At 41.7% G+C, this 27,233-nt stretch overlaps 3 protein-coding genes across 4 annotated transcripts; 1 reads left to right on the forward strand and 2 right to left on the reverse strand.

The window, feature by feature from the left end:
- Positions 1 to 385: 385 nt before the first annotated feature.
- reep1 (receptor accessory protein 1) lies at positions 386 to 7,423 on the reverse strand. Of its 2 annotated transcripts, XM_027019607.2 has the most exons (8): positions 7,136 to 7,423; positions 5,211 to 5,283; positions 4,984 to 5,060; positions 4,736 to 4,856; positions 4,041 to 4,154; positions 3,319 to 3,490; positions 1,460 to 1,713; positions 386 to 664 (listed from the first exon to the last, which is right to left on the reverse strand). In XM_027019607.2, the coding sequence occupies exons 1-8, from the start codon at positions 7,165 to 7,167 to the stop codon at positions 587 to 589; spliced, it is 921 nt and encodes a 306-aa protein (XP_026875408.1). In that variant the 5' UTR covers positions 7,168 to 7,423; the 3' UTR covers positions 386 to 586. The 2 variants fall into 2 exon arrangements, with proteins under 2 accessions (XP_026875408.1, XP_035388687.1); XM_035532794.1 differs by lacking the exon at positions 1,460 to 1,713 and having other exon boundaries at positions 7,136 to 7,415.
- A 943-nt stretch (positions 7,424 to 8,366) lies between these two features.
- On the reverse strand, positions 8,367 to 11,986 carry chmp3 (charged multivesicular body protein 3). The gene is made up of 6 exons (XM_027019620.2): positions 11,856 to 11,986; positions 11,394 to 11,454; positions 11,032 to 11,211; positions 10,664 to 10,785; positions 10,396 to 10,510; positions 8,367 to 10,151 (listed from the first exon to the last, which is right to left on the reverse strand). Exons 1-6 carry the CDS (start codon positions 11,898 to 11,900, stop codon positions 10,015 to 10,017), a joined length of 660 nt encoding a protein of 219 aa, XP_026875421.1. The 5' UTR covers positions 11,901 to 11,986; the 3' UTR covers positions 8,367 to 10,014.
- A 3,156-nt stretch (positions 11,987 to 15,142) lies between these two features.
- Positions 15,143 to 27,079, forward strand: hspa4l (heat shock protein 4 like). Its single transcript, XM_027019616.2, has 19 exons — positions 15,143 to 15,249; positions 16,604 to 16,661; positions 16,998 to 17,138; positions 17,331 to 17,453; positions 17,604 to 17,703; positions 19,120 to 19,253; positions 19,370 to 19,614; positions 19,921 to 19,997; positions 20,071 to 20,222; positions 20,909 to 21,015; positions 21,450 to 21,583; positions 22,198 to 22,394; positions 22,712 to 22,789; positions 23,163 to 23,306; positions 24,259 to 24,384; positions 24,586 to 24,693; positions 24,986 to 25,105; positions 25,912 to 26,073; positions 26,197 to 27,079. Exons 1-19 carry the CDS (start codon positions 15,143 to 15,145, stop codon positions 26,356 to 26,358), a joined length of 2,475 nt encoding a protein of 824 aa, XP_026875417.2. The 3' UTR covers positions 26,359 to 27,079.
- Positions 27,080 to 27,233: the final 154 nt, after the last annotated feature.

Consider the following 27,233-nt stretch of genomic DNA (forward strand, 5'->3'; position numbering starts at 1 on the left):
GGAATCTTTGCTCTGAGGCCTTGCTACATCTCACCAGCCGCACCTCAAGTATCGGGTATTAGTGCACAAAAGTAAGCAATGAATTGTGGGCCGCCGCCCTGAGAGGAAGATGGCGGAGCCTCCGACTCTGCTCAGAGCAAGTGGGCCGAGATCCTCAGTGACCCTACCGGCTACGTCAGGATGCTGGAGTCGCATCCCAGACGACAACAACAGAGGAACATGCATGCTTCTCTCTCTGCTGCAGTGATCCGACTAAAATCATACACTCTCACGTTCCGTATATATGTACAACACACACAGACACACACAGACACACACAAGTTCAGTGTTGAAAAGAGTCTTCGAATGGTACTGCACACTCGCGTTACATCGGTAGACCCCCCCCCCCCCCTCCCCGCGAGTGTCAAAGGTCAGAAGCGAAAAGGTTTGCACATCGCTTTGGTTACCTCATTAGAGAACAAAGGCTGCGTTAAATATTTGATCTCTCGGCTGCGTCCCCTCTTGTCTTCCCCTCTCGGTCCCCTTCCTGTCCCTGTCCTCGTGTTGCAGCTAAGGCAGCTAAAGCAGTCTCGCAGCGTCCGCACAGTCACATGGCCTCGGGGTTCTGAGATAGGTGGTTCTTTGATCTGGATCTGGTGAGCGGCCTTAAGGCCCTATGAGGAGGCTGGGGGAGGGGTGAAGGGTCATGCAGGCAGATAAAGGACAAACGTAAGAAAAAAAAACAAACAAACACAAGATCAAGAACAATGACATTAGGACCACTGCAAAACCGAGAGGTTGTACACGCTGTACACGCGGTCACGCGTTTGCAAGCATTTCCACCCTCTGAGATCAGGCACCTGCAGGTCTGCGTCGGCTGAATCTACAGCAAGACAAAGACGTTAGATGAGCTGAGAGTTAGTGACGAACGTAGGACAAAACAAGAGCAAATGTTTAGGATCATGCTGGTTGCCGCTGGAGGCCCCATCACATACACGGAACACGTGTCATTGTGAAAGTCTGTTCTTAAAAGTTCGTAAAGCAATAGGAGATTAACATCTGTGACAAACAGCAGCTCCTGTAACAAAATACACAGTCCTGCATCCCTAGAAGCTGAGAGCTGAGTCTCTAAGCATGGAGTATAAATTTATAATAAGGCCCATTGCTCACTACCATTGTGGTGCGAGGAGTCTGAGTGCACTTTAGGGCACAATACACCAAATCCTTACTGGATAATGTCTGATAAAATGCCCAGATCATTCTGAATTCCCATGAGGGCAAAGACCAGGGATTTTACAAAACCACGTCTTTCAAAGGCTGAGCATTCTCAAGCAGCCCAGTCAAACCTCCACCACACAGCGCAGTCTCTGACCGGGCATCCCTGCTGGATTAGTGATTTAGTGTATTTGTCATAACAGGTCAATAGCAACCGACCACAGCCAGGTACATCATCAGCCAGTCATCTAAAAGAAGTGGCTACCTCCGGGGCACGCCTCTTAATCAGTCTCATCTGGGCTGTGTCGGCCGGGACGCCCACCTCCGTCCCACTGACCTCCGGCACCTCTGGGGCCAAAGGTGTAGGGCACGTGGGGTCAACCTGGAAGGACTCAGGGGTTGTGGGAGGCTGGCACTGGATGGTGAGGAGCGGCAGTGGGGTAGGAGCAGGTTTAGGAGCCAGTGAGGGTGGAGGCTCCGATCCCAACACTTCAAACTCAGTCACGTCAAACTGCTGGCCTGCACCATGACAAAAGGGGCATCAGAACATGACGTGTGCATCCTCTGCACATTTTCCGAGCTGATATGAAGTCTGCACAGCTTTCTTCTGCCTGATTCTCCCTTCATTGTTTGACAGTATAACCCACACATTTGAACTGAATGAGCACCACGTTAGAGCGATAGGAGAGAGAACTAACCCTACCTCCCACTCAGGGAGCAGGGCCAACGGAGCCATCTTCAGCTTCCAGACCCGGATGCCTTTGGCATCGGTAGGTTTCAAATTTGGTTCCGGCATGAAGATGAAACCCTCTCACCCTCTAGTATGACCCCTTTACACTGAAAACTAGAACAAACTAAAGAAATGCATCGATCGCCTCTTTAAAAATGCAGTTACATTTATTCATTTGGCAGGTGCTTTATCAGGACTTACAACTTACAAGTTAAGCAACTTACAACTGAGGCAGATGATTTTGATACAGGTGGCATCATAGCATGCCAGGTGTCCAGTAACTGATCACACACAAATTCAAGATGGTTACGAATACAAGTACAATTCAGGGGTCGGGCTTAAGAACAGGCAGTCAAAAAGATACGCAACTATTAAATCAAAATTCACAAAAGCAGGCTTGGTGTAAATAGTTCCAACTTGGAATAATGCAGATCAACTGTTTGGTATAAAAGGGATCTGACATGAATTGAAAAGGGTATTGTGGCCAGAGACGTCACCACACGTTCCTGTTGGAGAATTATGCAGTTTAATCAGTGATTTAGCAGGTCTCTGGTAAGGAAGACTATGACAGAGCTTTATAAGGTCTGCTTCTGGTGCCTCTTTAGCTAACATATACCGGGTAGAAGAGGGATTGAGTTTTTGGGCGGGAGATGTTTCATGAAAAGCACACTTCCACATTTAAACTTTAACACCCCAATGCACAAAAAAATATTCCCAGATGTACAACCAAAATGGCATTCATTAAAGTTTAAAATAAATATGAACGTTAAACACAAGTAAATACACGTCTGTATATTTGGAAATCAGTGAGATTTTCCGATGTCGAACCCTCGAAATTAAAATTTGTTCATTGAACTGACAAATGGTAGCAAAAGAGGACAGAGAGGTTCCTGACTCAGGGCGCAAAGTCCACATGATTTACAGATTAATGTTTTTCTGCTGTTCCCTCTGTAGGGTCATATAAGCTTGGAGAGGAACTACATTTAAAATGTATTTGAACCTCAGCTGTAGTACGTCCCATGTGATGAAAAAATATTCCAGTCATTAAAATGTAACATTACCTTCTAAAGTCTAAAAATGACAAATTTAATAAATACAGCATCAAAACACAGAAAAAAGGGAATCTCTCATCTCCTCCCTAAAATACCAGATGTCTGACAAACTGCATCTTTCAACCGTTTTGCACTGGGTATGAAATACAACTCTGCCCTTATATTGTTGACATATACATGACAAGTAAGTGTCAATAAATGGGAATATACAAAGTTTATATAAAGCACTCTCTGTGCTATGATTTATGCTGGTTTAGTGCTCCTAATTATTTCACTCCCTTTTAAAATATCAATTTCTAGCCAGTAGAGGAGAAGCAGCAAAGACCTGTCTGGTGCACTTACCCTTGCTGTAGCCTGTCTCTGATTTGTTGCGCATCACGGCCCGTGTTCTGTGCTGGCCGGACGCTGGCTGGGTGGTGATAGAAGAAGTGCTTTTTGGCTCATCTTCTGTCTGGAAGGAGGACAAGTCTTGCATGCTGAAACTCCGCAGGCGATCCGACAGCACACCCTGGCCCTGGGACATAGGGAATTCTGCTTTAAACCTGCTTTTGTTTGTTTGTTTTCTCAGAATTTAATTTTGGTTTAATCCCCCAGGGCGCTCTCTTCTATATCATATCATTCAAGTGATTTCTGTATGATTTAGCCACTGTAGCTAGAGGGAAATACCTGCTACATTTTGTAGTTTAACCTAACAGTCACTGTTTTTTTTTTGTTTGTTTTTTTATTTACAGTCAAAAACAACAATTGTCTCACAGTCTCACTTTCCGACTGCTGTGTATTTCATTGCACAAATGTCTGATTGGCTCTAACATTTCACTGCACAAACAGCAGTTTAGTTTGGAACCTGATCCCTAAGATGAGGGGTCCTCTTTACATCCCAGTACATTTTACAATGAATAGTTATTTATTAATGCAACCAGTAAATTAATAAACCATCGTAAACTGACTTGAGCATTTGATTTTGCAACCAAAAATTAAGTGGAGAAAGAACTTCACATCTGATTTTCTCTATGGGCATCTCACTGCAGTTCATCCACAGGAGTTGTCTGATTTAGCACAGGCACCTTGGCGGCCGCCATGACGGCAGCGGTAGCGGCCACGTTCAGGCCCTTCCTTCCAAAGTGCACCAGAGTGTCGTAACTTTTGTCCTTCGCTTGAGACAGGTACTCATCGATGTCCTGGAAACATCAAGCCAGAATCAAATCATTGATCTATCCAATCAATTAAGAGGTAGGCAGTTAAAAACCAGTACTTTAAATTCGAGATAAATGCAATTTGGCATTCACTGGTGCTTCCGCCAATAAAGACAATTTTCCCACCAAAAGAAATTTCCTCAAAATCATAACCAATGTTTTTCTTTTCTTCAAATAATCTTTCAATTTCTGCCTATCGTATACCTGAAAAATATCCTGTCTCTTAAATAAGAAAGAGGAAGAGCCTGGAAAAACAACAGCATTCCGTCCTTTTGATGTATGTCAACCCGCAGAGCATCATGGATACACACTATAGGAAACAGGGTCAAAACAAACTTTCCACAGGATGCTGTGTGAAAGAACCCCTTTCTTCACTGCCCACAAAAACGTCGGTTTTATACAATACCTCAGTAGCAGTGCAGATGCAACGACTTCGAAAGGTTAACGTGTCTGAAAATCTCTGAGCACCTTCTGGCTTTGTGATGATGTGTTTTGTAGGGTTCGAAATGAAACACAGTAAGAGGAAAGACAATATGTTAAGAGTGAGCAGATAACAAAGAGTGTACCTTTTCTTTAGACGACAATGTGGGGTGGACAAATTTCCTATACAGTACGCTAGATCCCTTTGTGTAAGGCGAAAGCAGCCACACCACGAAGGCGATTTTGAGCTCGTAGTAGAATGGAAGCCTTCAAAACACACCAGAGGTGATTCAGTGCCTCAGGCACCGTGATGCTTGACCAACAGACCTGATTCATAACATGTGGTCACGGGGGAACCACCAATGGCCAAGGAGCAGACAAACGTTACACTTACCAGCACAGAAATATGTCTGTTATCACTTCGGCAGTAGTGAACAGTGCAAATATTATCCAATACATCATCCATTTTACCTGTTAAAAAAAAGGGACAATTCTGAAATATGTAATATGGAGGTGCTGACAAGATGGCGTGAACAAACCAGTGTTCTGGGTCTCAGTGTAGAAGGTACACTGGCTCCCATGGCAGAGAAAGCCAGAAACGTCACTTGTGTTCATACTTACATATTCTCTCACATCTTTTGATTTAACAGCTTTGTATGAGGAGTATGCAGGGTACAGGGTCCCAAATATGAGCCTGTTGAACACAGAGCAAAGTCGACAAGAGTCAGTTCCACCAAAAAAGATTAAAGGTCTTTGCAATATTGAATGATTATATAGTCTAATACTGAAGTTTGTGTTTAATGGGCTAGTTGTAATAATCCCCTTCATCGTTTGTCAGGTTCTGACCACAGGACCAGCGTTGGATGGATATAACTCCGACCCTAGCAGTATCAGTGACAGATGCACACACTGCAATGGCCGATAAGCGCAGAGCAGCTCCACACACCCGCGTACATGTCGCTACCATGGCATTGCTAGCGCTGTGTGGAGAACGGGCTGCCAAGCAAACACTATCCGGTCAGCAGCTGTCAGAAATGTGCGTGCTTGCAGACAGGCTACGCCTTATAATTTATAAAAAGCACATATAAAGCACGTGTATAAGGTGGCCAGCGAAAGTAGGTGTAATTTGTCCAAAGCTTGCACCGCACAAAACAGGCAGCCATGGAGCATCTAAGATGAGGGAATTAGTTGCTTTTGTAGCCTGGTCTCTGTTGTTCGAAACTTGTGCTTGTAGTCTGCAGGTCAAACAGGTGTGCGTGACCCTGATTATTGTCGAGGTTTAAATTCTAGCTACGTGCTTGACCAAAATAGCTCAAACAACTGAATGATCATAATTCGCGTCCGTGCTGCAAACAACCCAAGTAATATGAAACGGTCAGCTCGCGCCCTGAAACGAACAGATGGGGGAAACCCGAACGTGCCAGATCCCAGGACCTAACCCGCGCCCTCGCTCGCTCTCCTGACGGGCGAACTGCTCGGTAGCAGCCGCGCGTCTGACCTGCACACGCGGCGACACCGAAACGCAAAGCGCCCAAATGCACCCGCATGATCACTGGCATTCCGTCAACCTTCTCCGTTTTACTTCACGGCCATATGAGGCGGGCTAAACCGAATGCCACGGTATGTAACCTATAATTAGAACCCCAGAATCTCTTGTGTCCTGTAAAGTGTAGTTTATGCAAATTAATCGAATATTGTAATCTAAATTTAACTGAATCGTTATTTCGAGGTTTCAAATACACATTATGAGAGTGAATAAGTTTCAAGTCATTATTACTAGGCTAATGAAAATCATTGCCGCTTGTCTATGGGCTGTAAAGGAGAACCTGGAGTATAAGCATCGTATAAATAAATGTATAAAACTGTAAATGCATAAATAAATGCATTTATGAAGCAGTAGACAGCTTTTGTTTTCATCATGGCTATTGCAAGCCCCCAGAAACCCGTTCTTGAGTCGGCTGTTTTCTGCGTTAAGTCACCAGTGACAGGCCTGCTGTGGTCCACTATTTCGAGAGACACCAATTTTAGGAGGCGTCTTGCGAAACTGTTATTAACAGGTTTAAGACGTATATACCAGCGATGAACAAACCGCACAGTTTCTAAACTGAACACTCGAATCAAATCCAGTAATCCAGCACTACGGGCATAATCTGGCACATCGCGTCACTCGCCTTTGTCTGGCTCTTATTCCTAGCACTAGATTTCATAAAACACACAGTCCAAAACCGGTTACTAAGGGACTGGTGCATTTTGTGGCAATATTCATTATATAATACCTAGCCTGTATCAGAAGCTAATAAAAACCTTGATATAAGAATAAAATCCCGGTTGTCCTCTTTTTTTTTAAAATAAAAACGCCATGACTTGCAAATGATTCTGTTATGTATAGAACTAAAAGGTAAGCTAAATGCAACGTCCTAAAAAACCGGACACCTTGAGGTACAGAGGAAAAGGCAAATAGTAACATATCTACGGAAAGAATAAAAACCCAATCCATTGTAGCGGAAAAAACCCAATTAATTCCAAGACGATAACAAAAGACTTACACCACAAGCCTAGATATAATCCAGGATACCATTGCGCTATGAATCCAGGAGAGCTCGTTGTCAACAGGGAGGAGTTTCCTTCGCGATTGCTGGCAGCTCCCATTTGACAGGCGTCGAGGCGCAGGCGTCGAGGCGCAGGCGTCACACACATATGCTCTGATCCACAAAGTACAGTTTGGAGAAATGACAAAACGAACAACAAAAAAAGTGAACTGTTGCAGTTCTTGTTCATCGAAGGTTTGAGGTTTATGCGCCTTATTAAACCTAATAAAACAACACTCAAGCACATATTGGTCTAGCGTCCCCCACCCCACTGCACTGGCTGCAAGGGAGGTGTTTTTTTTGTTTTTTTATATCCCTTGTTACTGTTGAAACCAACACCCTCCTTTCAAAACACTACATACTACAGGAAATCGCAATACATTTTACAGCTAGAATGTATCAGTAAAGTATAACAGTTAGACTATGAATATGAAGGAGCAGTCTGAGCCGAATATTGCAGATATTAGATCTAAACATGTGCGTGTACAAATCCAAAAATGAAGCCATGCACCAATGAATAAACATTAAAAACAACCCCCAATGGATGTGACCAACCTAGATATCCACAGTGAACGGATAGCTCTGGTTACCACACAGATTACATGAGAGTGGTACAATAATCCTGTGACTCACATGAACATAATACTGAGAAAGTCCCCAGAGGCACAGATACGATACTAAAATCCCATAGTACCCAACTGTAAGAGCGAACCAACATGAACAGGAAAAAGGTTAAGAGCATGGACCTATATACATTTATTTCCACTCTAATTGATTTATTCAAGTCCCTAATGTGTTAGCAATAGAATACAATTTCTTTAGAAATATGACTCATATATTAAACTCCACCAATTTGTTCTTAGGTTTATTTATTAACCTTCCCCATGATGTACCCACATACTAAACTAATATATGCAAAGAGTACATTTTTCTTTAAAGGACTGAAATTATGCAAATCTCTGACCCCATTAAGGACTTTAAAAATAATTTCATTATGAACCTTAAGTAAAGATCAATGATACTATAGTTGCATAAAATTCATGCAGTTGGCAGAAACTCTACTGTCCACAGCAAGCTGTAAAATAAGACAACCCATCCTAATAAAAGAATGAACAAAAATCTTTCACCTTCATTTACGCTTGAAAGCCATCAAACTTGAAACTGAAATGAAGGGACTGACTCGTACCAATGAGCTAAAGTTTCACGTTATGTGTTTTATAAAGACCAATAAAAAGGTCCCAAATGCATTGTCGCACACTGTACAGTATGTGTTTAAACCAGTGTGCTTAGTTACAGATATGCAAAGAACAATTAGGAACCACTGCTATACAATCTCTCAAAACATTCACCACTAGTGTTTTACAAAGCAACCGTCTTGGAATTAAAAACAGAACAAAAGACAATAGTTTCAAGACCGGAAGCAGAAACAGGTATACACACAGGTTCCATTGTAATTATAAAACATGGAACTGTAGCTCAGGCTCCATATCCATTAAAATTTCATCTCTCATAGAATGAAGTTAGTCATTTGTTATACCAGGCACTAGGGGGCGTTTCACAACATTTCTTACAGTCCCTCTCCTAACAGCGATTCAGCCAAAATTTGAAAGTTACATGAATCACTGTAATGTCACCATTTAGAATGAAAGTCCAACTGTTTTGATGACACTGACAAATTAAAGGTTTGCAGAGAGTTAATCAGTTAATCAGCCAGTGTTGTAGATCATTACATTTCATACACTGTTAGATTCAGTAGTGTTTTTTCTGAACTTTTACTACATGCTACATTTTGGATGTGAATTCTTTATCCTTTTTATCCTAAACAGTTGCATCTTACCCTTTCTGGGAGTCTTAGTTTCACATTCTCATAAATTGTCACTTGTTGAATGGACATTGGTTTCTCTGGCACACCATACTGCAAACCCAATCTATATTAGGACATCTCACACTTTTGTTTGGCTTTTGGACAGTTCTTAAATGTAAGTAAATTTGAATAAGTACTTAATAAAATGCAATAACAGCTGCAAAAGTACAGATAAATTCAGATGGAGTTAGTAGCAGTCTCCCACACTCAAGTGCTTTATAAATCTCAGCTCTGGAGAAGCAGTCATGTGAAAGCTAAACAATTACCATGACACGAAAGCTTTCAATACCTTCAGCAATTCTGCGGCAGATCAGTGAACCAGTTACATACCAAGAGGTCTTTACTTATAAAATTCACTTAAGTACACTTACCCATATCCATATATTTACAAGATTTGCACATAGTAGGTGTCATGAATTTCTCCTGCTCAATAAAGCCAAAATTCAACTGGTAAAAGAGAAGCAGCAAATGCTTCCATAAATAAGGCTTGAGAAATCACAAGTACAGAAGGAAAAGGACCAGCAAGACCAGAAAGATGACTGTGCTGGAAAGCAGATTCCTGGTCTTGTCGCACAGCTACAGCCAGAGAATCAGCATCATCTATGCTACTGTTTAACGGAGAACTTGCCGACGTGTTGATTAAATACTTTCTGAAAACAAATAGACTGAAAACCATGCGCCTGTAAGTAAACACTTCAGAACATGTGACATTACTGTTCATTTGACCCCACAATGAGCCAAAGTGCTCCACTTCAAAGCTAAACACACTTTAAAAAAAAAACAGCTGTCAGTACATGAATCCAAAAGAAACTGTCTGATTATAGTCTTGCTCTTGTGGTCTTTTTTTTTTTGTGTGTGTGTAAAATTATGACGCCAATCCATACAGGAACATACAGAATAAACCAAAGCATAGAAGAATAACCTATTCAGTACAAATGAAATGAGGCTTTTGTCTTTAGGTAGCTGAGGTCCTTTAGCTCCTTAAGGCTGCTAGCCTGGACTGCATTTCCTCGATGTCTTCCTCCTCATCCTCGGAGGCGGCTGTAGCTCCTGCTGGCTCTGGCTCAGGAAGCGCATCTGTAACTTTGCTGGGAGCTTTGCCAAGGGCACCTAAAATTAACCAAAAAAAATCCCCCCAAAAACAAAAACAAATTCCCTTTGCATCATATTGATGGGCAAGCTGAGATGATATATTAAATGCAGGTATGAGTGGTTTAAATATCAGGTGTGTGAGAAGCACATTTGTTTTATGCAAGAAACAGCACCCATAAAAAGCCTGAACAACAACAACAAAAAAGTATGTGTTTTGACACATATAAGGAGAACTCTGCGCCCAGAAAGTCAGCTTCCTTACCAGCCGTGATCTCGAACAGAATCCTATCCACCTCGGCCTCTGCTGCTTCCTCCATCTCCTCGCCGTCTTCCGCGTTCTCAAACACGTCTTCCAGCATCTCTTCTATGATCCCAGCCTAGACAACAGCAAACACGGACTACGTCAGACATGATGAAATCTTGACAAGCCTTAAACTGATTTTCCTTCCACAGAGACTGAAGTATTAAGAGTGTGAGGTCTCTGTTAGGGTAGAGAAGTGTGTTATGAAGTCTTGGTCAGAGTTTCAGACCTTCATCATCTCCTTTGAAAGCTCCATCATTGTAGCCTGGATCTCTGGGACTTTAACCAAACTCTGCATGGCCTTCATGACCTCTGTGCTCTTCTGCAACGCTCCAGCTACCCTTAAAACAGCTACCAGGACAAAGAAAATCAAAACAAAGGGTCTGATCATTATAAGGGCTCAGCTTGCTATTCAAAGTCACATTTATAGCTGAAAATTTGAAATCTGAAAGATACAAATTGGTTGATGGATGGATGGATCTTTATTGATCCAGATACTTTACACTGCAGCTTATACTATTAACATCTATTATTACATGACAAAATCTAGAATCTTAGTGAAGTCAAGGATAAAACGTACAATGCCTCCATACTCACATAACTGATTCTTCATACTGAGAAGCACAGAGTTCATTTGGGCTTTGGAGGCATAAAGCTTACTGACAGCCTTCTTTGACTGAATCATCTCTTTGGCAAGAATGAGGCACACATCCTTTTGTCCCTTCTTCGCTGCATCCTTAATTGATCTCTTCACCTTCTCCTCCTCTCTCTGGATGTCTGCGAATTGTATGCATGTATAAATGTTAGGTATCTCAATTTTAGACAACTTCAGATTGTAGTTTCATTTTAGAATGCTGCCAAAAATTGTTCAGAATAGTTACTATAAACACGAAACGATTTGGCGTTTGGGTATGAATCAACAAACACTACCCATGTGAGGTGTTTATTTAAATACTCACCGCGGATTTGCCTGTCAATCACGCGCATTTCCTTACGTATTTTTATTGACCATTCGTTGATCTATAGACACAAATAACCAATCGATTGTTCTTAGCGCTACAGTCCTTTAACCTGACGGCCAAACGAGACCTTATAACACGTCAACCTATGAGCGTTACTGCATCGTGTCCATTAGCTAGACAGTTAGAGAGTTACAGAATCATATCTGAGGGTGTACGCCATGCCAAGCTACACAAAGTTAAAAAATGATAAAAGACTATTATTATAAAAAGCTGTGTAAAAAGGTAGGGAGTGTCACTTATCTAGCCAAGCTGTCTAAAGTTACCTATCCAGGTTAGCCAGCTAGCCTAGCAACGTTAGCAAAGACACTGGAGAAACAACATTGATCGGGCTTCGTATTGTAGACATCTGCATATACCGCACAGGCTCTATGTCAAAACACGGGTGACATGTCCACTCACCAGGTCTTTAGGTGGTTTTTCTTGTGTTTTTCCGAAAAGCCCCATTCTGACACCTTCGGTGTAGGCAGCTAGTTAAACGGCGAGCTAGCAAAACATTACGAGGCTATAGCCACTTCCGCATTTCAGAGCGCTTAGGCCACATTCGTGAAATCATTTACAGCTGGTTTGTACGAACTTCTTCATTTATTTGATGCTGTTCCAAAATAAAAGTCTTTTTATGGCGCAGTGTGAGTTAGCGCAAACTTCAACCTCATTGATTTTGAAAAGATGAAAAGATCTTTCAGATCGCTATTCATTGCGACCAATAACTTAACTGAATAATGCTGTCCAAGCACTACGAATAAAACACTATTTCATGGGTGAAATCGCTTTGGTCCTCCCCAGTAGCCTCAGTGAGGACAAATAACAAATATTCTTCATACTTCTCCTTTCACCACTGCATCCATCAGGGAGGCCCCTTGATCCCTCGTCTCTTCGTTATAAGAACTGCACTCAGACTTAATCCCCCCAACTGCTGGAATAATTACACATGGTGTAGAAAACAAATTATGCTTTTTTGCAGATGATCTGATACTCTATAGCTGTTTCCAATATTTAGGATTATGCTAATTCATCTTTTTCCCTATTTCACTCAAATCTTACTAAAAGCAAAATAGTTCCCTTAAATGCAGCAACTGACTATTCACTTAGTTAGCATGTCAAATGTCCTGGATAAATTCTTGTCTTCACCATATACCATGAAGGGTTTAATTTGTGGTAGCTCAGTGGTTAAGGTACTTGATTTGTATTTGGAAGGTTGCTGGTTCAAGTTGCCACTGTTGGGCCCCTGATCAATTACTCAATTTGTACTCAGTAATAATGGTATGTTGCTTTGGATAAAAGTGTCAGCTAAATGCTGTAAATGTAATTTCTATTCCTTACTTTTCCAAAAAGGACTTATTAAATTCTCCCTCCATGGACAGTCTTAAAAAGCTATGGAGAGAAGCACACTGGAGACAATCCCAGTTTAACTGTACGAAAAAACCTGAGTGTCAGTGCATTTTTCTTCTACTTGTGCTAGACATAGATTAATTCATTGTAGAATCTTGCATCATACACACATGACAAAGCTTAGACTTTCTAAAATATAAGAAGATATAGAACTGATCTGTGATCAGTGTCAAATGGCCTCAGCATCATTAATTCATAGGTTCTGGCAATGTCCTTTATTATGTAATTACTGGTTGGATATTTTTGGTACAACTTCAGATATAGTTCTGACACATATTAATCCAGCTCCAATTATTGTTGATTTTGGTATCCTACTTGAACACATTTTTTTCCCCCTAGATTTAAATGTATTGATTTTGTAACTCTTCTAGCTAGACAGCCAGTTCCTCCCAGACATAATGTTTTTATTAGAATCATATTTACACATAAATCTTGAAAAATCAGATAAACATTAAATGGTTCCACTAGTGCCTTTAATAAGACATGGGACCATTTTCCAACAATCCCAACATAATTCACACACTTATAGTATACCAATGCCATAGAAGGTACCAAATTTGTTGTATCATATTATTAGTACTTTTAGTTAGGGTTTATTTTGTTTTCCTCCATTTTCATTTAAGTATTAATTTATTGTATCTCTCTTTTTTTTGTGTTGTTTAAGCAGTATACGGTGTGTAGCATTGATGTCATGTGTTACACTGTGTGACATCTTAGAAGAGGCCAGACGCTTACGGATAGCTGAGTTTTATTTGTAGCGTAATAAGCAACAGTTGTAAAGCGAAACAGACGAGAATAATAGCCAGATACACACCCCAGGGAATTGCTCCGTACACGCGATAGAACAGCGATAATACTTCGCAGGGAATGAACGGAACCGGAGAGAATAAAAAGCGTAGCAAAGACGAGACACAAGTGACACTAGTAAACTGTTGATGAGGATCTGGTGAGGTGCTGGGGAAGACGGGAGTTGCAGTCACGGACTGAGGGCGGTTGCGGGACACACTGTTACTCTTCTGTTCTCTTTTAACATGTCACGCCTGTGTTGTTTTTGTTTACTCCTAACTGATACTGTGTACAGATCCTATCAGTATTTGAGCCTTTGCAAACAAAGAAACAAGAAACAGAGAACATAGTGTGAGTAACATACATCGCCATTATGGGATCCGTTAAGACCAGTCATTTTATATCTTTGGTTGTCTTATATAATCGGATAGTCAGTCCACTTTTTTGTAGCTCATCTCAGACCTCAATTACATACTAAGGTGAATTACCCGACCCGGATGCCTTTAAAATAGATTTTAAAATGTGCAGACTACTGACAGGGTGTTCCTAAAGGTTTTCTAAAAATGGATTTAAAACCAGAGTGGTGCAGCTCTCCACTAACTGGCAGCAAGACTGCACTTCACATTTCTGGAGTTTTTCCAGCAAATCCGAAAAGTATAATAATTAGATGATCATCTAATTGAGCTATGTTATTGCAGGGAAAATACTACAGTGTAGAAAAGGGTTACTCCATGACACATGCAATTTATTTTTAAAGTAAGATTATAACAAACTAATAACAATAACACTGAATTTTTCCAAATAACAAATTATCACGATGCACTCGACACGAGAAAATACTGCTGTACATAAAATTATAAGGGATCTAAGTAATGACTGGTTTTATTATGCTACAATACACTATGCTGCAGTATAGCAATAAATATAATTTAGGTACAGGTTGTATGCCATAGAGTTAGTAATATATGTGTACATTATTATTATTATTAGTAGTAGTAGTCGTAGTACTGCTTTTATATATATATATATATATATATATATATATATATATATATATATATATATATATATATATATAATTGGTTTATTGGTTGACCGAATGCCAGTTTATTTGCATCCCTCATTGGTCGCTCAGTTGCACGGTCATACCTAGTGACGTTTATTGCCAGCCTCTCTTGCGAGGTTCTAGATTTTTCGTCCTTATCTGGCCTGTTGCACCAATCGCGCGTGTTTTCTGAGCTCGGCAACCAATCAGAGCCTGCGGGAGGCGGGGTTTGGGGCTATTCCGCTCTCTTGACAATTGCGCAGGTTTGCCAATATCGCCGGTTGACATTATAAGTGCAGGCTGCGAGCATGCAGTAAAAAAAAAAAACCCGTCTTCTAGCAGGGTCGGAAAGAGTTGGCTTTTAATAGCTTGTCTTGCGTCACAGCGAGTAACACTTAGCTGGGTCGAGGTTTTGGATTAGGGGCGGTGGGTCATTATCATCCAGATATAATCTCCAGTGTCTAGCATGTCCGTGGTGGGCTTTGATGTGGGCTTTCAGAACTGTTACATCGCCGTTGCGCGGAGCGGCGGCATTGAAACCATTGCAAATGAATACAGTGACAGATGCACCCCGTAAGTATATCCGTGCCATCCCTGGAAAATGATGCTGGATTTTGCTACGCAGTGTGTGCAGTTCCCGAGGCTGGCGACGCTCCTTGTTTTATCTATATTTCATCCCCCAGTCTGCAAGAGCGTTTTGTTCTAGGGAGAGGGCATTGTGCTGTTGTTTTTGTTTTACGAGGTGAGCCAGCTATGTTTGAATTTTAAACAAGGGATGATGTTTTCCACGGTGTAGCCAAACATATGTCCAAAGACTGGGACATCGTGACGCGCTGCCCAGGGTTCAGCCCGTTACCCCGGTGATGCCTGTCTGTGTTGGGGATTAACGGGGGCTCTTTGGATTATCTTTTTTTTTTAATTGTAGGAACATAAGGTGCTGCTTGACAGTAAACAATTCAGGCGCCTTTCTTGTAATCAGTATAACTTTTCTGTAAAGTGGAAATATAAGCAGTCAAGTCGAACTAGGTGTCTTCAAGCCTTGAACGCCATGTACGACTGTCACATGGATTCCTCGTAACATTTTTTTGCTCGCATCGTCCGATTTCATGTTTCACGAAGAAAATGAAACACGTGCCATATCCATTACGTTGCGTGCGGATCCTGGTGCGCTATAACGCGCTAGTCCTTTGACATTGGACGCAGGACAGTGAGTCCTAGTGTGTCCAGTTTTCCTTGATATGGAAAAGCCCTAAACACGCGAACAGGAGCAGAGGCCCGGACACGGGAACATTTGTATCAATTCAGCAAAACGAAACGCAGTACATGTAGAAACTTGTGTATATATGTATACCTGTATTCTCCGCCAAGGTCCGAATGTGCGTAACCGCATCTCCACAAAGACGCGATTACAGCATAGCCACGTAGTTTCTCGGGTTAGTTACGAAGCTAAGCCCCTCGGCCCGTCCCCCGTGTTGGCTGCGCTGAAGCCTGAATCATGTCTCTTAATGGACTAATATTCTGCCATCTGTGGTACGGTTTCCCAATCATCTTAATTATTTATTTTTTTACGTTTGCCGATTCTTTTACCTTTAAAGGATGTTTACGATGTTCGGATGATGTATTTGTTACTGTCTCTACCTCAGAAAAATGTATTTTTTTTAAGGCATGCCTATATAGTCCTTTATATTACACAACACTGCTTTACTGCCAAAATTCACAGCATCCTAAACATAATAACAATCTCCCAGTTTGTGTTTGTTTGTTTTTTGTTTTTGTTTTTGTTTTGTTTTTTTGTTTTTTTGGGGGGGGGGGGGGGGTCCTGTCCTGTAGCCTTTGTGTGACTTTGTGGTGCTTGGGCAACACAGGAAGGACAACAGTCTCTTGCAGGCTCAACAGTAATGTAATGAATGGCTTGTTTCCCCCACAGAGCATGCATTTCTCTGGGCCCTAAAAACCGAACCATTGGAAATGCTGCTAAGAGTCAGGTACAGATGCAAAGTTTAACTGTTATTTCCAACATTTTGCTAGCACATGTATGTCCTAGACTGGTGTTTGTTTCTCATCCCAGTGGTCCTCAGGACCCACTGTACGGTACTTGTACTCAGGTCTTATTATTCCTGTAGAAACACTCAATACTTAGTGCTACTGTACTACAGGCATATTGGGAGCTGAGTTAGAGTGAAAACGTGTACTGGCTGGTGGATCCCTAGGACTGGGTTGAGAAACCCCGTTCTAGTGTATTTAAGCGATACGCCATCCCTGTGCTAAAGTGTAAGGGTCTGATTTTGCAAAATATTAAACAAAATAATTTCTTCCTACAGATCATAACAAACTTTAAAAACTCGCTTCATGGCTTTAAGATATTCCACGGGCGAGCGTTTGACGATCCTTTTATTCAGGGTGAGAAAGCCAAGTTGCCTTACAATCTTCACAAGTTCACCAATGGCAACACTGGAGTGAAGGTGAGGGGTCTTGTCTTCACATTCTTACATTACTGCTGTACTCCAAAATGTCACTTAAACAGCATAAAAACTCTAAACCCTAAATATAAACCCTTTTAAACATGACAAACTTTGAGTGGAAATGAGCTGACCTAGTTTGAACTGCGCAAAGGCAATGAAACACAAAGGTAACGAAGACCTTTTTGTTTACAGGTTCGTTACCTGGACGAGGACAAGGTGTTCACTATTGAGCAGGTAACTGCCATGCTGCTCACCAAGCTGAAAGAGACTTCAGAGAGCGCGTTAAAGAAGCCCGTGGTGGATTGTGTGATTTCTGTGAGTTGCCAAATAGTCAGTTTTTATTACTCTCAAGAGCATTTTGTATGGGTTTTTGCATTGGCCCTTATCTTTTTGTGAACATTTCTCTTTATTGTGTGTGTGTGTGTGTGTGTGTGTGTGTGTGTGTGTGTGTGTGTGTGTGTGTAGGTGCCCAGCTTCTTTACTGATGCACAGCGTAGATCTCTGATGGAGGCCTCTCAGATTGCCGGCCTGAATTGCTTGAAACTGATTAATGATACCACAGCAGGTCTGCAAGAAGAAGCATAAGACCTTTGAAATAATGCATTTTCTATAGATTCTTCTGTGTGCCAAACTCACAACTCATGGCACACTGTAGTCATCTTTGTTTAAATATAAAGAAAATGCATGACTTTTTGAATGCAAAACTACTCAATAGTTGAATGGCACCATGTGGCAACTTTAATGAATAAGAGCTGTCCAAGGTCCTGGCTTTCATCTTTTCAATAAGTCTTTTGTGACTGTGAGCCGTGCACATCCTTGACAGCTAGTGTGCCTAAAAGCAGTCATATCCCTAAGTCAGGTGTTGCATGTGATGATCTATCTGGTTAGGCACCTGTGGAAACCCCCCCCCCCCTCAAATTTCATTTTATTTTTTCTCTTTTTTGGTTTTTCCATTTGTATTAGCTGTTAGGTTTTAACAGCTTTTCCTTTAAGAAAAGCAAAGAGCGGGGCAGATGAGTTTAGCAAAGATTACTCTCGTTTTCTGGCAGCGCGGTTCGTTATCTACAGTGTTTAAGCACTACGGGACATCTCATGTTTTCAGGTGGTATGTCTGGCTCCCCACACTTCCAACCAAACTCTCCACAAACTAATTTGTCTTTCTGACAATTTTGTTGTTTCCTCTGTCACTTGGCAGAGCATACCAAGTGAGTTTGAGTTCGCCTTGTTCTTGAAGTGTGTCCAGATTTGACAAAGTTGTTGCAAGTGTCTTTTCATGTCCAGTATTTAGTATGTTGACAAAATTTGCAGAAAAGCTGTTGCCCTGATTCATAAGTCATTGCATATTGTTGTGCTCTGAATTTGTAGTTAGGGCTGTGCTCAGGGATTTTTAATGTTATTGGTGTACTTAAAGCTAATGTTTTCAGCATTATTCCTATGCAACTAGCTAACCCCCACACACTGTGATATATAGTCTTGTGTGTGCACAAAGACAAGCATGTCGGGATTTGTAGTCAGGAAATGTAGTTGTTACACTTGAACACTCAAAGTCTCTGGACAGTGCAAGGACATGTTTAAAAAAATAATTTCAGATTCTGGGCATTTCTGTCGTTATATCTGGAATGCGTTTTCATGCCTCAGTTCCGCAGTTCTGTCAGTGTTCTTTAGGAATTTGGCCACAGGGACATTCAGTATAATGTAATGCTCTCTAATACTGAGATCATGCTTTATCAGCAGTCATGTTTAGGACCACAGACAGCAACATCAGGGTTTACTCCATTTTTTTCTTGACATGGAAATGGATTAAATTCTGTCCTGTATGAAAATGGTTTGACTTGACGCCGACATCAGATTTTCCCTCAGAATGAATCAACATCCATAACAAGCTTGTCTGAAAAGTAGATTTTATCTTTTGTTAAGATTAATTTTTGTCAATGAAACAGTTGGATACAGAGAGGTTCCTTTTGTTTTCGTCTTCTTGTAGTGGCCTTGGCGTATGGCATCTATAAGCAGGATCTGCCAAACCCAGAAGAGAAGCCCCGTAATGTAGTGTTTGTGGACCTTGGTCACTCATCTTACCAAGTCTCAATAGTGTCCTTCAACAAGGGAAAACTGAAGGTTAGTTCCATATCTGGCCTCAAGAGCTCAGTGTGTTTGGACGTTTAAGTCGTAAACGTACATTATAGCACCTTTTTAAAATGTTTCATATCCACTTGAGCTTTTCTTTTGCACAGGTGCTCGCTACGTCCTTTGACCCGTATCTAGGTGGACGCAACTTTGACGAGGTGCTGGTGGAGCATTTCTGTGAGGAGTTTAAGAGCCGTTACAGGCTGAACGTGAAGGAGAACCCTCGTGCCCTGCTCCGGCTCTACCAAGAGTGTGAGAAGCTAAAGAAGCTGATGAGCGCCAACTCTTCGGAGCTGCCGCTCAACATCGAGTGCTTCATGAATGACATCGACGTCTCGGGGAAGATGAATAGGTAAGGAGTCACAGAGGAGCCACAACCCTGCAGGAAATTAGTGTTGCATAGTTTAAAAAAAAAGAAAAAGAAAAATATTAATGGATGTGTAAGAGATGGTATAGTTGACCTTCACACTATGGTTCATGTGACCACCACTGGACAATAGATGGTGGAAAAATGGCCATGATGGTGGTGGTGTTTTTTTTTTGTTTTTTTTTTTATTATTTGTAGATCATTTTAAGTGTTGCACAGTGTCCTGAAAATATGACTGTCAGTTCTCAGTGTGATTTATTTTGTGATACTTATGTCATTGTTATTTCCCAGGGGTCAGTTTGAAGAGATGTGCGCCCCCCTCCTCATGAGAGTGGAAGCACCACTGAAAGCCGTTATGGACCAGTCAAGTAAGAACACGCGCAGTTCTCAGTCCACACAGTAGATGTTTAACACCAGGGACTGATTTGCTTTCTGTGGCAGAGCTGAGCAGAGACGAGATCTGTGCTGTTGAAGTTGTGGGCGGAGCCACTAGAATTCCTACCATTAAGGAGAGAATCTCCCGGTTCTACGGTAAAGACATCAGCACCACCCTGAACGCGGACGAGGCTGTAGCTCGGGGGTGTGCTCTACAGGTACAGAGCAGCAGGACACAGCCACAGACACAATGGCCACGTGCTCTTCACTCTTTTGTCTGGTTACATCTGCATTTGGCTGTCTTAAGTTTAATTTTTTTTTACATTTACATTTTTTACATTTACACACACATACTGACCTTGGTTCACTATATATTTTTTTATATTTACATTTATGGCATTTAGCTGTTTATATGAACATTCTTAAAAATAACTATAAAAGCTTTTAAAAAAAATGTCTTTTTTGCCCGAATGTAGCATATGTGGGTGTGTATACATGTATGCGGGGGTGGGGTGTGGATGTGGGTGTGTATACATGTGTGGGGGTGGGTGTGTATACATGTGTGGGGGTGGGGTGTGTGGGGGTGGGGGTGGGTGTGTATACATGTGTGGGGGTGGGGGTGGGTGTGTATACATGTGTGGGGGTGGGGTGTGTGGGGTGGGGGTGGGTGTGTATACATGTGTGTGGGTGGGGGTGGGTGTGTATACATGTGTGGGGGTGGGGGTAGCTTTCACTACTTTTTGGAGATGTTTTCAAATAGCAGAACTATGGCAAAAAAAACATGAATTTAGTCTGAAAAATACACTGAGCAACATGAAAACTTCTTTAGGAATGTTTTGTTTACTAAATATTTGCTTGTTTGTATTGTATTCATTAGTGTGTGTGTGTGTGTGTGTGTCTCTAGTGTGCAATCTTGTCCCCAGCATTTAAGGTTCGTGAATTCTCCATCACAGATGTGGTCCCCTTTCCAATTACCCTTCGCTGGAGGTCTCCCACAGATGAGGGTGTTGGGTACGAGTCTTTTCAGACTGAATTGGCAAAAGTTACATTTCTTATCAAATGGTTTTTAAATCTTTGTTTTCATGGTATAATAATATTCATATTTACTTTATTTATTATGATCTTAACCTGTAGTGTGAGTGTATGGAACCTAATATCTTAACAGAATTAATAATTTTTTGCTACAGCCATTGACTCAAAAATCCTGTCCAACATATCAGTTAATACTGCTGACAGTTCCCTTAAAGATGTTATCAGGTTCTTCAGACCTTTTGCAAGGATTAAATAGAAAGTTAGATAACTCATCTTCTCAGCTGTGGCTTGTGTATGTCAGGTGACAGGAAGGAACAGTAATGCTAACAGTTCAAACCCATTGACCTTGAATGTGTTATTGTGATCATTTACACGACACATCTGTCTTCTAATCCCTTGTCCTTTTTTCATAGTGAATGTGAGGTGTACAATAAGAACCATGCAGCACCCTTCTCCAAAGTCATTACCTTCCACAAGAAAGAGCCATTTGACCTGGAAGCATTTTACAGCTCTCCACAGGATCTGCCATTCCCAGACACCAGAATAGGTGAGAAGTGCATATTACTATTGTCTGGTTCTCCTGCAGCGCATACAGTCTCTGTGAGCATTTGTTTCAAAGCTAAACTAAAGTGAGGAACCTGTTTGGTAAATTAGGACAGAGACTTTGAGTCCTATGAAACACTTACTCCTGCAAGAGTTATCACAAACCTCCGCCTTATTGTGTTTTTTTTACGTAAAAAAAAAAATTGACATATTTTTGTGTATATTTTATATTTTTTAATGTTTGTCTTATATTTGTGTGATTGCTGATGTCATTTGCCCTTATCCCTTTAGTAATGATCTGTATTAAAGAAATACTTGTCTTTCAACCTAATCTCCAGATATATCATCTGTAGCATGTGCTCAGTTGTCAACAATTTGAACAATTTTCTTTGTACTTAGAAAAGAACTGGAAAAAAACTTCTTGACTCAAAATGCATTTATAATGGGACTTGTAATGAGAAAATGGTCTTTAGGTTTCCACTGTAAGTCTGTTTGAGTCAGTGGGTTTATTCCTTTAGTGGAGTTTTTTCAGGAGTGTTCAGAAAATAACGCTCGTCAAACACCTGTAAAAACCAGAGCGCTTCTGCACTCATTGCAGTCCCTCCTCTGATCTCCCAGGGTGCTTCACCGTCCAAAATGTTGTGCCGCAGCCAGACGGGGACAGCTCGAAGGTCAAGGTGAAAGTGCGTGTGAATGTGCATGGCATCTTCAGTGTGTCGAGCGCCTGTATGATTGAAAAGCAGAAAGGAGAAGCGGAAGAGGTGCAGATGGAGACGGAGCCCACCATCCAGAATGAAGGCAGGCCAGAGGACCAGGTAGACACATGCTGCCTCTGCTTTCCTCTGTAGCCGAAGAAGCAGTACTTATCGGTATATGGAAACAGTGAATCTACACTGACTTTGAACATATGGCACGCAGAGGCACCAATAAACCGTACCATATGCAGTTCAGACACATTTATTTGTTATGTAAATATTAGTTCCAAAAATAGGAAAGTCGTCATGTTGAGAACCCTTTTTCATAAAGAAATTAATGTGTACAGGAAATGCATTTAGTGCACATAGCTGTTTACTTTTGAGTGCTTGATATGACCAGGCTGAGACGCCAGCATTGTGTTTTCTTTGCATTTCAGACTAAAATGCAGGTGGACCAGGAGGGCCAAGGTGAGCAACCCAACGAAGAGGGGAAAGCCCACAGTTCTAATAATAAGGTATTTACATATAACTGACACTTTTATACAAACCGACTTACAATTATGACTGAACACACCTAGTTGAGGGTTATGGGTCTTGCTCAGGGGCTGTTAAGTGGCAACTTGGTAGTGGTGGGACTGGAACCAGCAACCTTCTGATTACTAATCAGGTACCTAAACCACTGGGCTACCACTGCCTGACATACTTGAGTTCTGTTCCACTTGTCTACCAGACTGAGGTGTGTTGAGTGATGAAATAGAACAAAACACTTGCAGTGACTCTCTGTAACTGGAATGCTCTGTTTACTGATATCATAAGAGCAAGTCCTTTGTTATTGCTGTATATGCCTGCTGATGTCTTTAGTTACCCACTCTGTTTGATTTCTTAAAGGAGGGCGGTTGCTCTGAAAAGCAGGATCATGGAGTAGGAGGCAACAAACCCAAGTTGAAGGTGAAGAGCGTTGATCTGCCCATCTCGACCTGCACTTCCAGACAGATGGACAGAGAGATACTCAACAGCCTGGTGGAAGAGGAGGTGAGTTTGATTCATTTTTGCACAGTGTGATTTTGTAACAAAGGCTAAAGACAGCCACCCTGCTCAGGACTCAAACCCAGGTCTGACAGGAGGTAACTGCACCAATGAGCCAGCTCCCTGACATAGCAGCAAGAGCACCCATTTAACCTTCCTAAGTGGTAGTCTCCATCACACCCTCCTCTCTGCATGACACTGTCCACGGGTCCTTCTGTCAGGGCCACGCCCATGCCCCTTATCAGGGGTCCTCGCACTGGGTTCCACCATCCCCGCACAGCACGGGTGGGCTCATCAACCTGGGGCTCTCTCCCGATAGCCTGACTGCCATCTCACTTCTGTCGCCATGTGTAACAGAAGTGGAAGGCAGCCAGCCTACCTGGGACTCACACCCAGGCCTGACAGGAAGTAAACCTGAACGCTGACCACTGGACCAAAGAGCCGGAGCGCCCATTTAACCTTCCTAAGTGACGGTCTCCATCACAGTTTCAGACTAAAATGGACCATATGGTTAAGCCTCCCATGCTGTGAGTTAGTAAACTCTGGAGTAGACCTGTCAAGGCATCTCACTAACCAAACCAAATGAGGGATTTAGCGTTTGTTCTATATACCCATGGCTGAGCTTAGCTCAGACCTCAGGGACTGGATATTAGTAGATGTTGTCAGGAGGACGGCAGCCCACCTCTGGGATTGATCTTATGAGCGTCTTCTCTCTCGTATCTCTTTTTTTACTATGCTGAATCCCCTGTCTGTGAGTGTCAACCCCTGGATGGCACAGGCATTCAAAGAAAGGACTAACATTACTCAGACTAGAATAGTCAAACAAGTAAATGGTGCCAAAAACTAGTTGAATTGTTGCCGCTCAGCCAAGCCACTTGTACTGATCGTTGCTATTAACATTGTGGTTGTCTTTCAGTTATTCTATCTTTGTGACAACAATGAATATTTCCTCATTCAGAGGAAGATGATAATCCAGGACAAGCTGGAGAAGGAGAGGAACGATGCGAAGAATGCCGTGGAGGAGTATGTGTATGACCTGCGAGACAAGCTGTGTGGCGTCTACGAGAACTACATTACTGAGGATGTGAGGAGATCGCCTCTCCGACCAATCATCCAGAGTTCCTTTGTTACACTTGTTTATAGATAAAATATTTTATGTGCAATTTTTGTATATTTACATAATGCATGAATTTTTACAAATGTATGAAAGGTCGTGGCCAATTAAATCTGGTTTTCCTTCTCCCTCATTGGGTGTGGGTTTGGGTGTGGGTGTTGTCCTGTGCAGGACAGTAGCAGACTTACTCTAATGCTTGAGGACACAGAGAACTGGTTATATGAGGATGGTGAAGACCAAGAAAAACAAATCTATCTAGAGAAGCTGACTGAGCTCAAAGTAGGTATCCTTACGACACACAGTCCTGTGTTTAATACATGGATGGATTTGGCTTTTTTTATTCCTGAAGGCATTTGTTTTTGTTTAAAATAAAGTATTTGCATGACAACTTTGGATTCATTTTGTAAAGGGATCGTCTGTGTTGATGGACAGAATGAATATACATCTCGCTTATGAGATCCAAATGGATCTGAATGGAAATCTGATTCTATATCATGCACTGAGTCCTCACCTTCCTCCTCTTGCTTTTGCGTGCACGATGACATGACTTTGTTTCCTCTGGATCTCATAGAGGTTCGGTGACCCGATTGAGGAGAGGCACAGGGAGCAGGAGGAAAGGCCTCTAGCTTTTGATGAGCTGGGCAAAAAAATCCAGATCTTCCTGAAAGCTGTGGAGGCATACAAGCAGAAGGTAAACCGTCTCCACACGCACACTTCCTGGATCAGCCGCCCATCACTGTTACAGCTTCAACCCCAAAAAAGGCACATCTGGCAGCCTGAATAAATGCTTTAAACGTCATAATCTGTTACGCGGTAATCCGATTTAGAAAGTGAAGGCCATGGTGTACTGCCTTTTGCAAATGACTGTTATGGTACAGTTCCTTTGGGACCAGTTTACCACCCCCATTTACAGACTTTTCTTCAGAAGATCACTGCACTGCTGGGACTGGCCTAATTATTTTCACACTGTTAAGGATTTTCATCATCCAAGTCCTGCTCAGTGGGTCTTGTTTAGTTTCTTGTGTTCCCTAAAGCACCATGTCCACCTTTTATTGGGTCAGAGTCTTTTTACGGTATGAGAATATTTGAGCATTTTTAATTTATATTCCCATCTAATAAAAAGTAATTAGCTTATGTGATTTTGCTATGTAGTGAGATGTGATCTGGTTTTTAAAATTTATTTATTTGGTTAAATGCATTTATTTATTTATTGAAGCTACGACGTGCCATGTGCATCCATAGTGTAATTTCTTTATATTTATGACAATAGCATTAAGCACTTTAGCACTTTTTTGATTATGGTAATTTTAAGATTTAATTTTAAGATTAAAGATGTCAGAATTTCATGGCAGTTGCTCTGAGTTCAGACCTTGACTTAAAATTCTTATGTCATGCATGATGTTAGCCTGAACCAGGAATAGCAGGCTGAAATACTGAAATGAGTGTGAACTGGGTTTTATGGTCAGAGATAATGGTGGAATGCATTTTGACCACCAGGATGAGCGCTACCAGCACCTGAACACGGAGGAGATGAGCACCGTGGAGAAGAGTGTAAATGAAACCATGAACTGGATGAACACCAAGATGAATGCCCAGTGCAAACTCACCATCGCTCAGAATCCAGCTGTGAAGGTGGCAGAGATCCTTCAGAAAGTGCGAGTGAGTCGAACTGCCATTACAAACCGAGCAGGTTCATGCTTGGACAGGCCTGCGTCACAGTTGGGGGTGTCCGGCGTGCTGCTGACCTGAGTAAAATCTCTGTGTGCTTTACTTCATTTGTAGGAGCTAGAAGAAGTTTGCAGTCCTGTGGTGAACCGACCCAAACCCAAAGTTGAAGAGCCAGCGGACGACAGCGGGGCTCACAACGGCCCTGGAGCAGGACAAGGCACCGATGGCAAAGGCAGCCAGCAGACAAAGAACCCTGGACAGATGGAGGTGGACTGAACAGCTCCACATCCAGCCTTTGCTAGCCTCCCTCAAGCCACCATATGACCCTCATAACTGACTCTGAACCTGCAGTCGGTTCCATTCTCTCTGCGTGCACTACTGTATTTGCACATCTGTTTGTTTAAAGTTTCCCATTGGTCTTCTGTTGTACGTATGACAGTTCGGAGTCCACTATCCTTTGAATGTTACAGCTTTATGTGAAATTAGGTCCAGGGTTAGACACCCATGATAGTCATGTAAATTAGTTGTAGCCTAGCATTTGAAAAAAATGTTGCCACTCTCAACAACATATTGTATTCTTTAAGATGATGTGAAAATCACCGGAGCAGTCCAAAGCACTCGTTCTGTCATGGCGAATTGTAGCTTGTTTGGGGAACCTGAGTAATGGCTGAATAAACATGAGTGAATATGTATGCAATTATACATATAAATATATAAATATATAGAGTATATATTTGTATTAATACATGACTTTCAAAAGGATGTCTTGTCGAGGACCTGTAAATATTATTTTAGTAATTTGAATTTACCCGTAAGTAGATATGTATATACCGGTACACTCCCGGTGGTGAAGTGGCAATGCTTCCAGCTCCGAGTTGTCATTTACAAATACAATGTAATGAGCTATTTATTCCTTTATTCATACATTTCCCCCTGTCGGGTCATGAGATTTGACGATGGCATCTAATAAAAACATCTTTGACCAGTGTGTGACTAAGGCTTTTGTAGACCACCTAGTGATTGTTCTGCAAAGGGAAAATAATTAAAAAAATAAAACTTAAAAGATAATCTCCTCTCGAACGTTAAAATGTAGACGCGAGTGCTGTTTAATCCAGACATTTTAACGAGACGCTGGAAGCTTTTTTTTGTCC

This window comes from Electrophorus electricus, chromosome 13, assembly GCF_013358815.1.
Source record: "Electrophorus electricus isolate fEleEle1 chromosome 13, fEleEle1.pri, whole genome shotgun sequence".
In the NCBI taxonomy this organism is placed as follows: Eukaryota; Metazoa; Chordata; class Actinopteri; order Gymnotiformes; family Gymnotidae; genus Electrophorus; species Electrophorus electricus.

Coding starts and splice junctions, on each gene's coding strand:
- reep1 (XM_027019607.2), bottom strand. CDS start 7,167: ATGGTATCCTGGATTATATCTAGGCTTGTGGT. Junction 1,714..3,318: donor AGAGACAGGCTACAGCAAGG/GTAAGTGCACCA, acceptor GTCATGGTGCAG/GCCAGCAGTTTGACGTGACT. Junction 665..1,459: donor TTAAGAGGCGTGCCCCGGAG/GTAGCCACTTCT, acceptor CCCCTCCCCCAG/CCTCCTCATAGGGCCTTAAG.
- hspa4l (XM_027019616.2), top strand. CDS start 15,143: ATGTCCGTGGTGGGCTTTGATGTGGGCTTTCAGAACTGTTACATCGCC. Junction 17,704..19,119: donor GATTAATGATACCACAGCAG/GTCTGCAAGAAG, acceptor GTCTTCTTGTAG/TGGCCTTGGCGTATGGCATC. Junction 19,254..19,369: donor TCAACAAGGGAAAACTGAAG/GTTAGTTCCATA, acceptor TCTTTTGCACAG/GTGCTCGCTACGTCCTTTGA.
- chmp3 (XM_027019620.2), bottom strand. CDS start 11,900: ATGGGGCTTTTCGGAAAAACACAAGAAAAACCACCTAAAGACCTG. Junction 11,455..11,855: donor AAAAACCACCTAAAGACCTG/GTGAGTGGACAT, acceptor TTGTGTCTATAG/ATCAACGAATGGTCAATAAA. Junction 10,511..10,663: donor TTTCAAAGGAGATGATGAAG/GTCTGAAACTCT, acceptor GCTGTTGTCTAG/GCTGGGATCATAGAAGAGAT.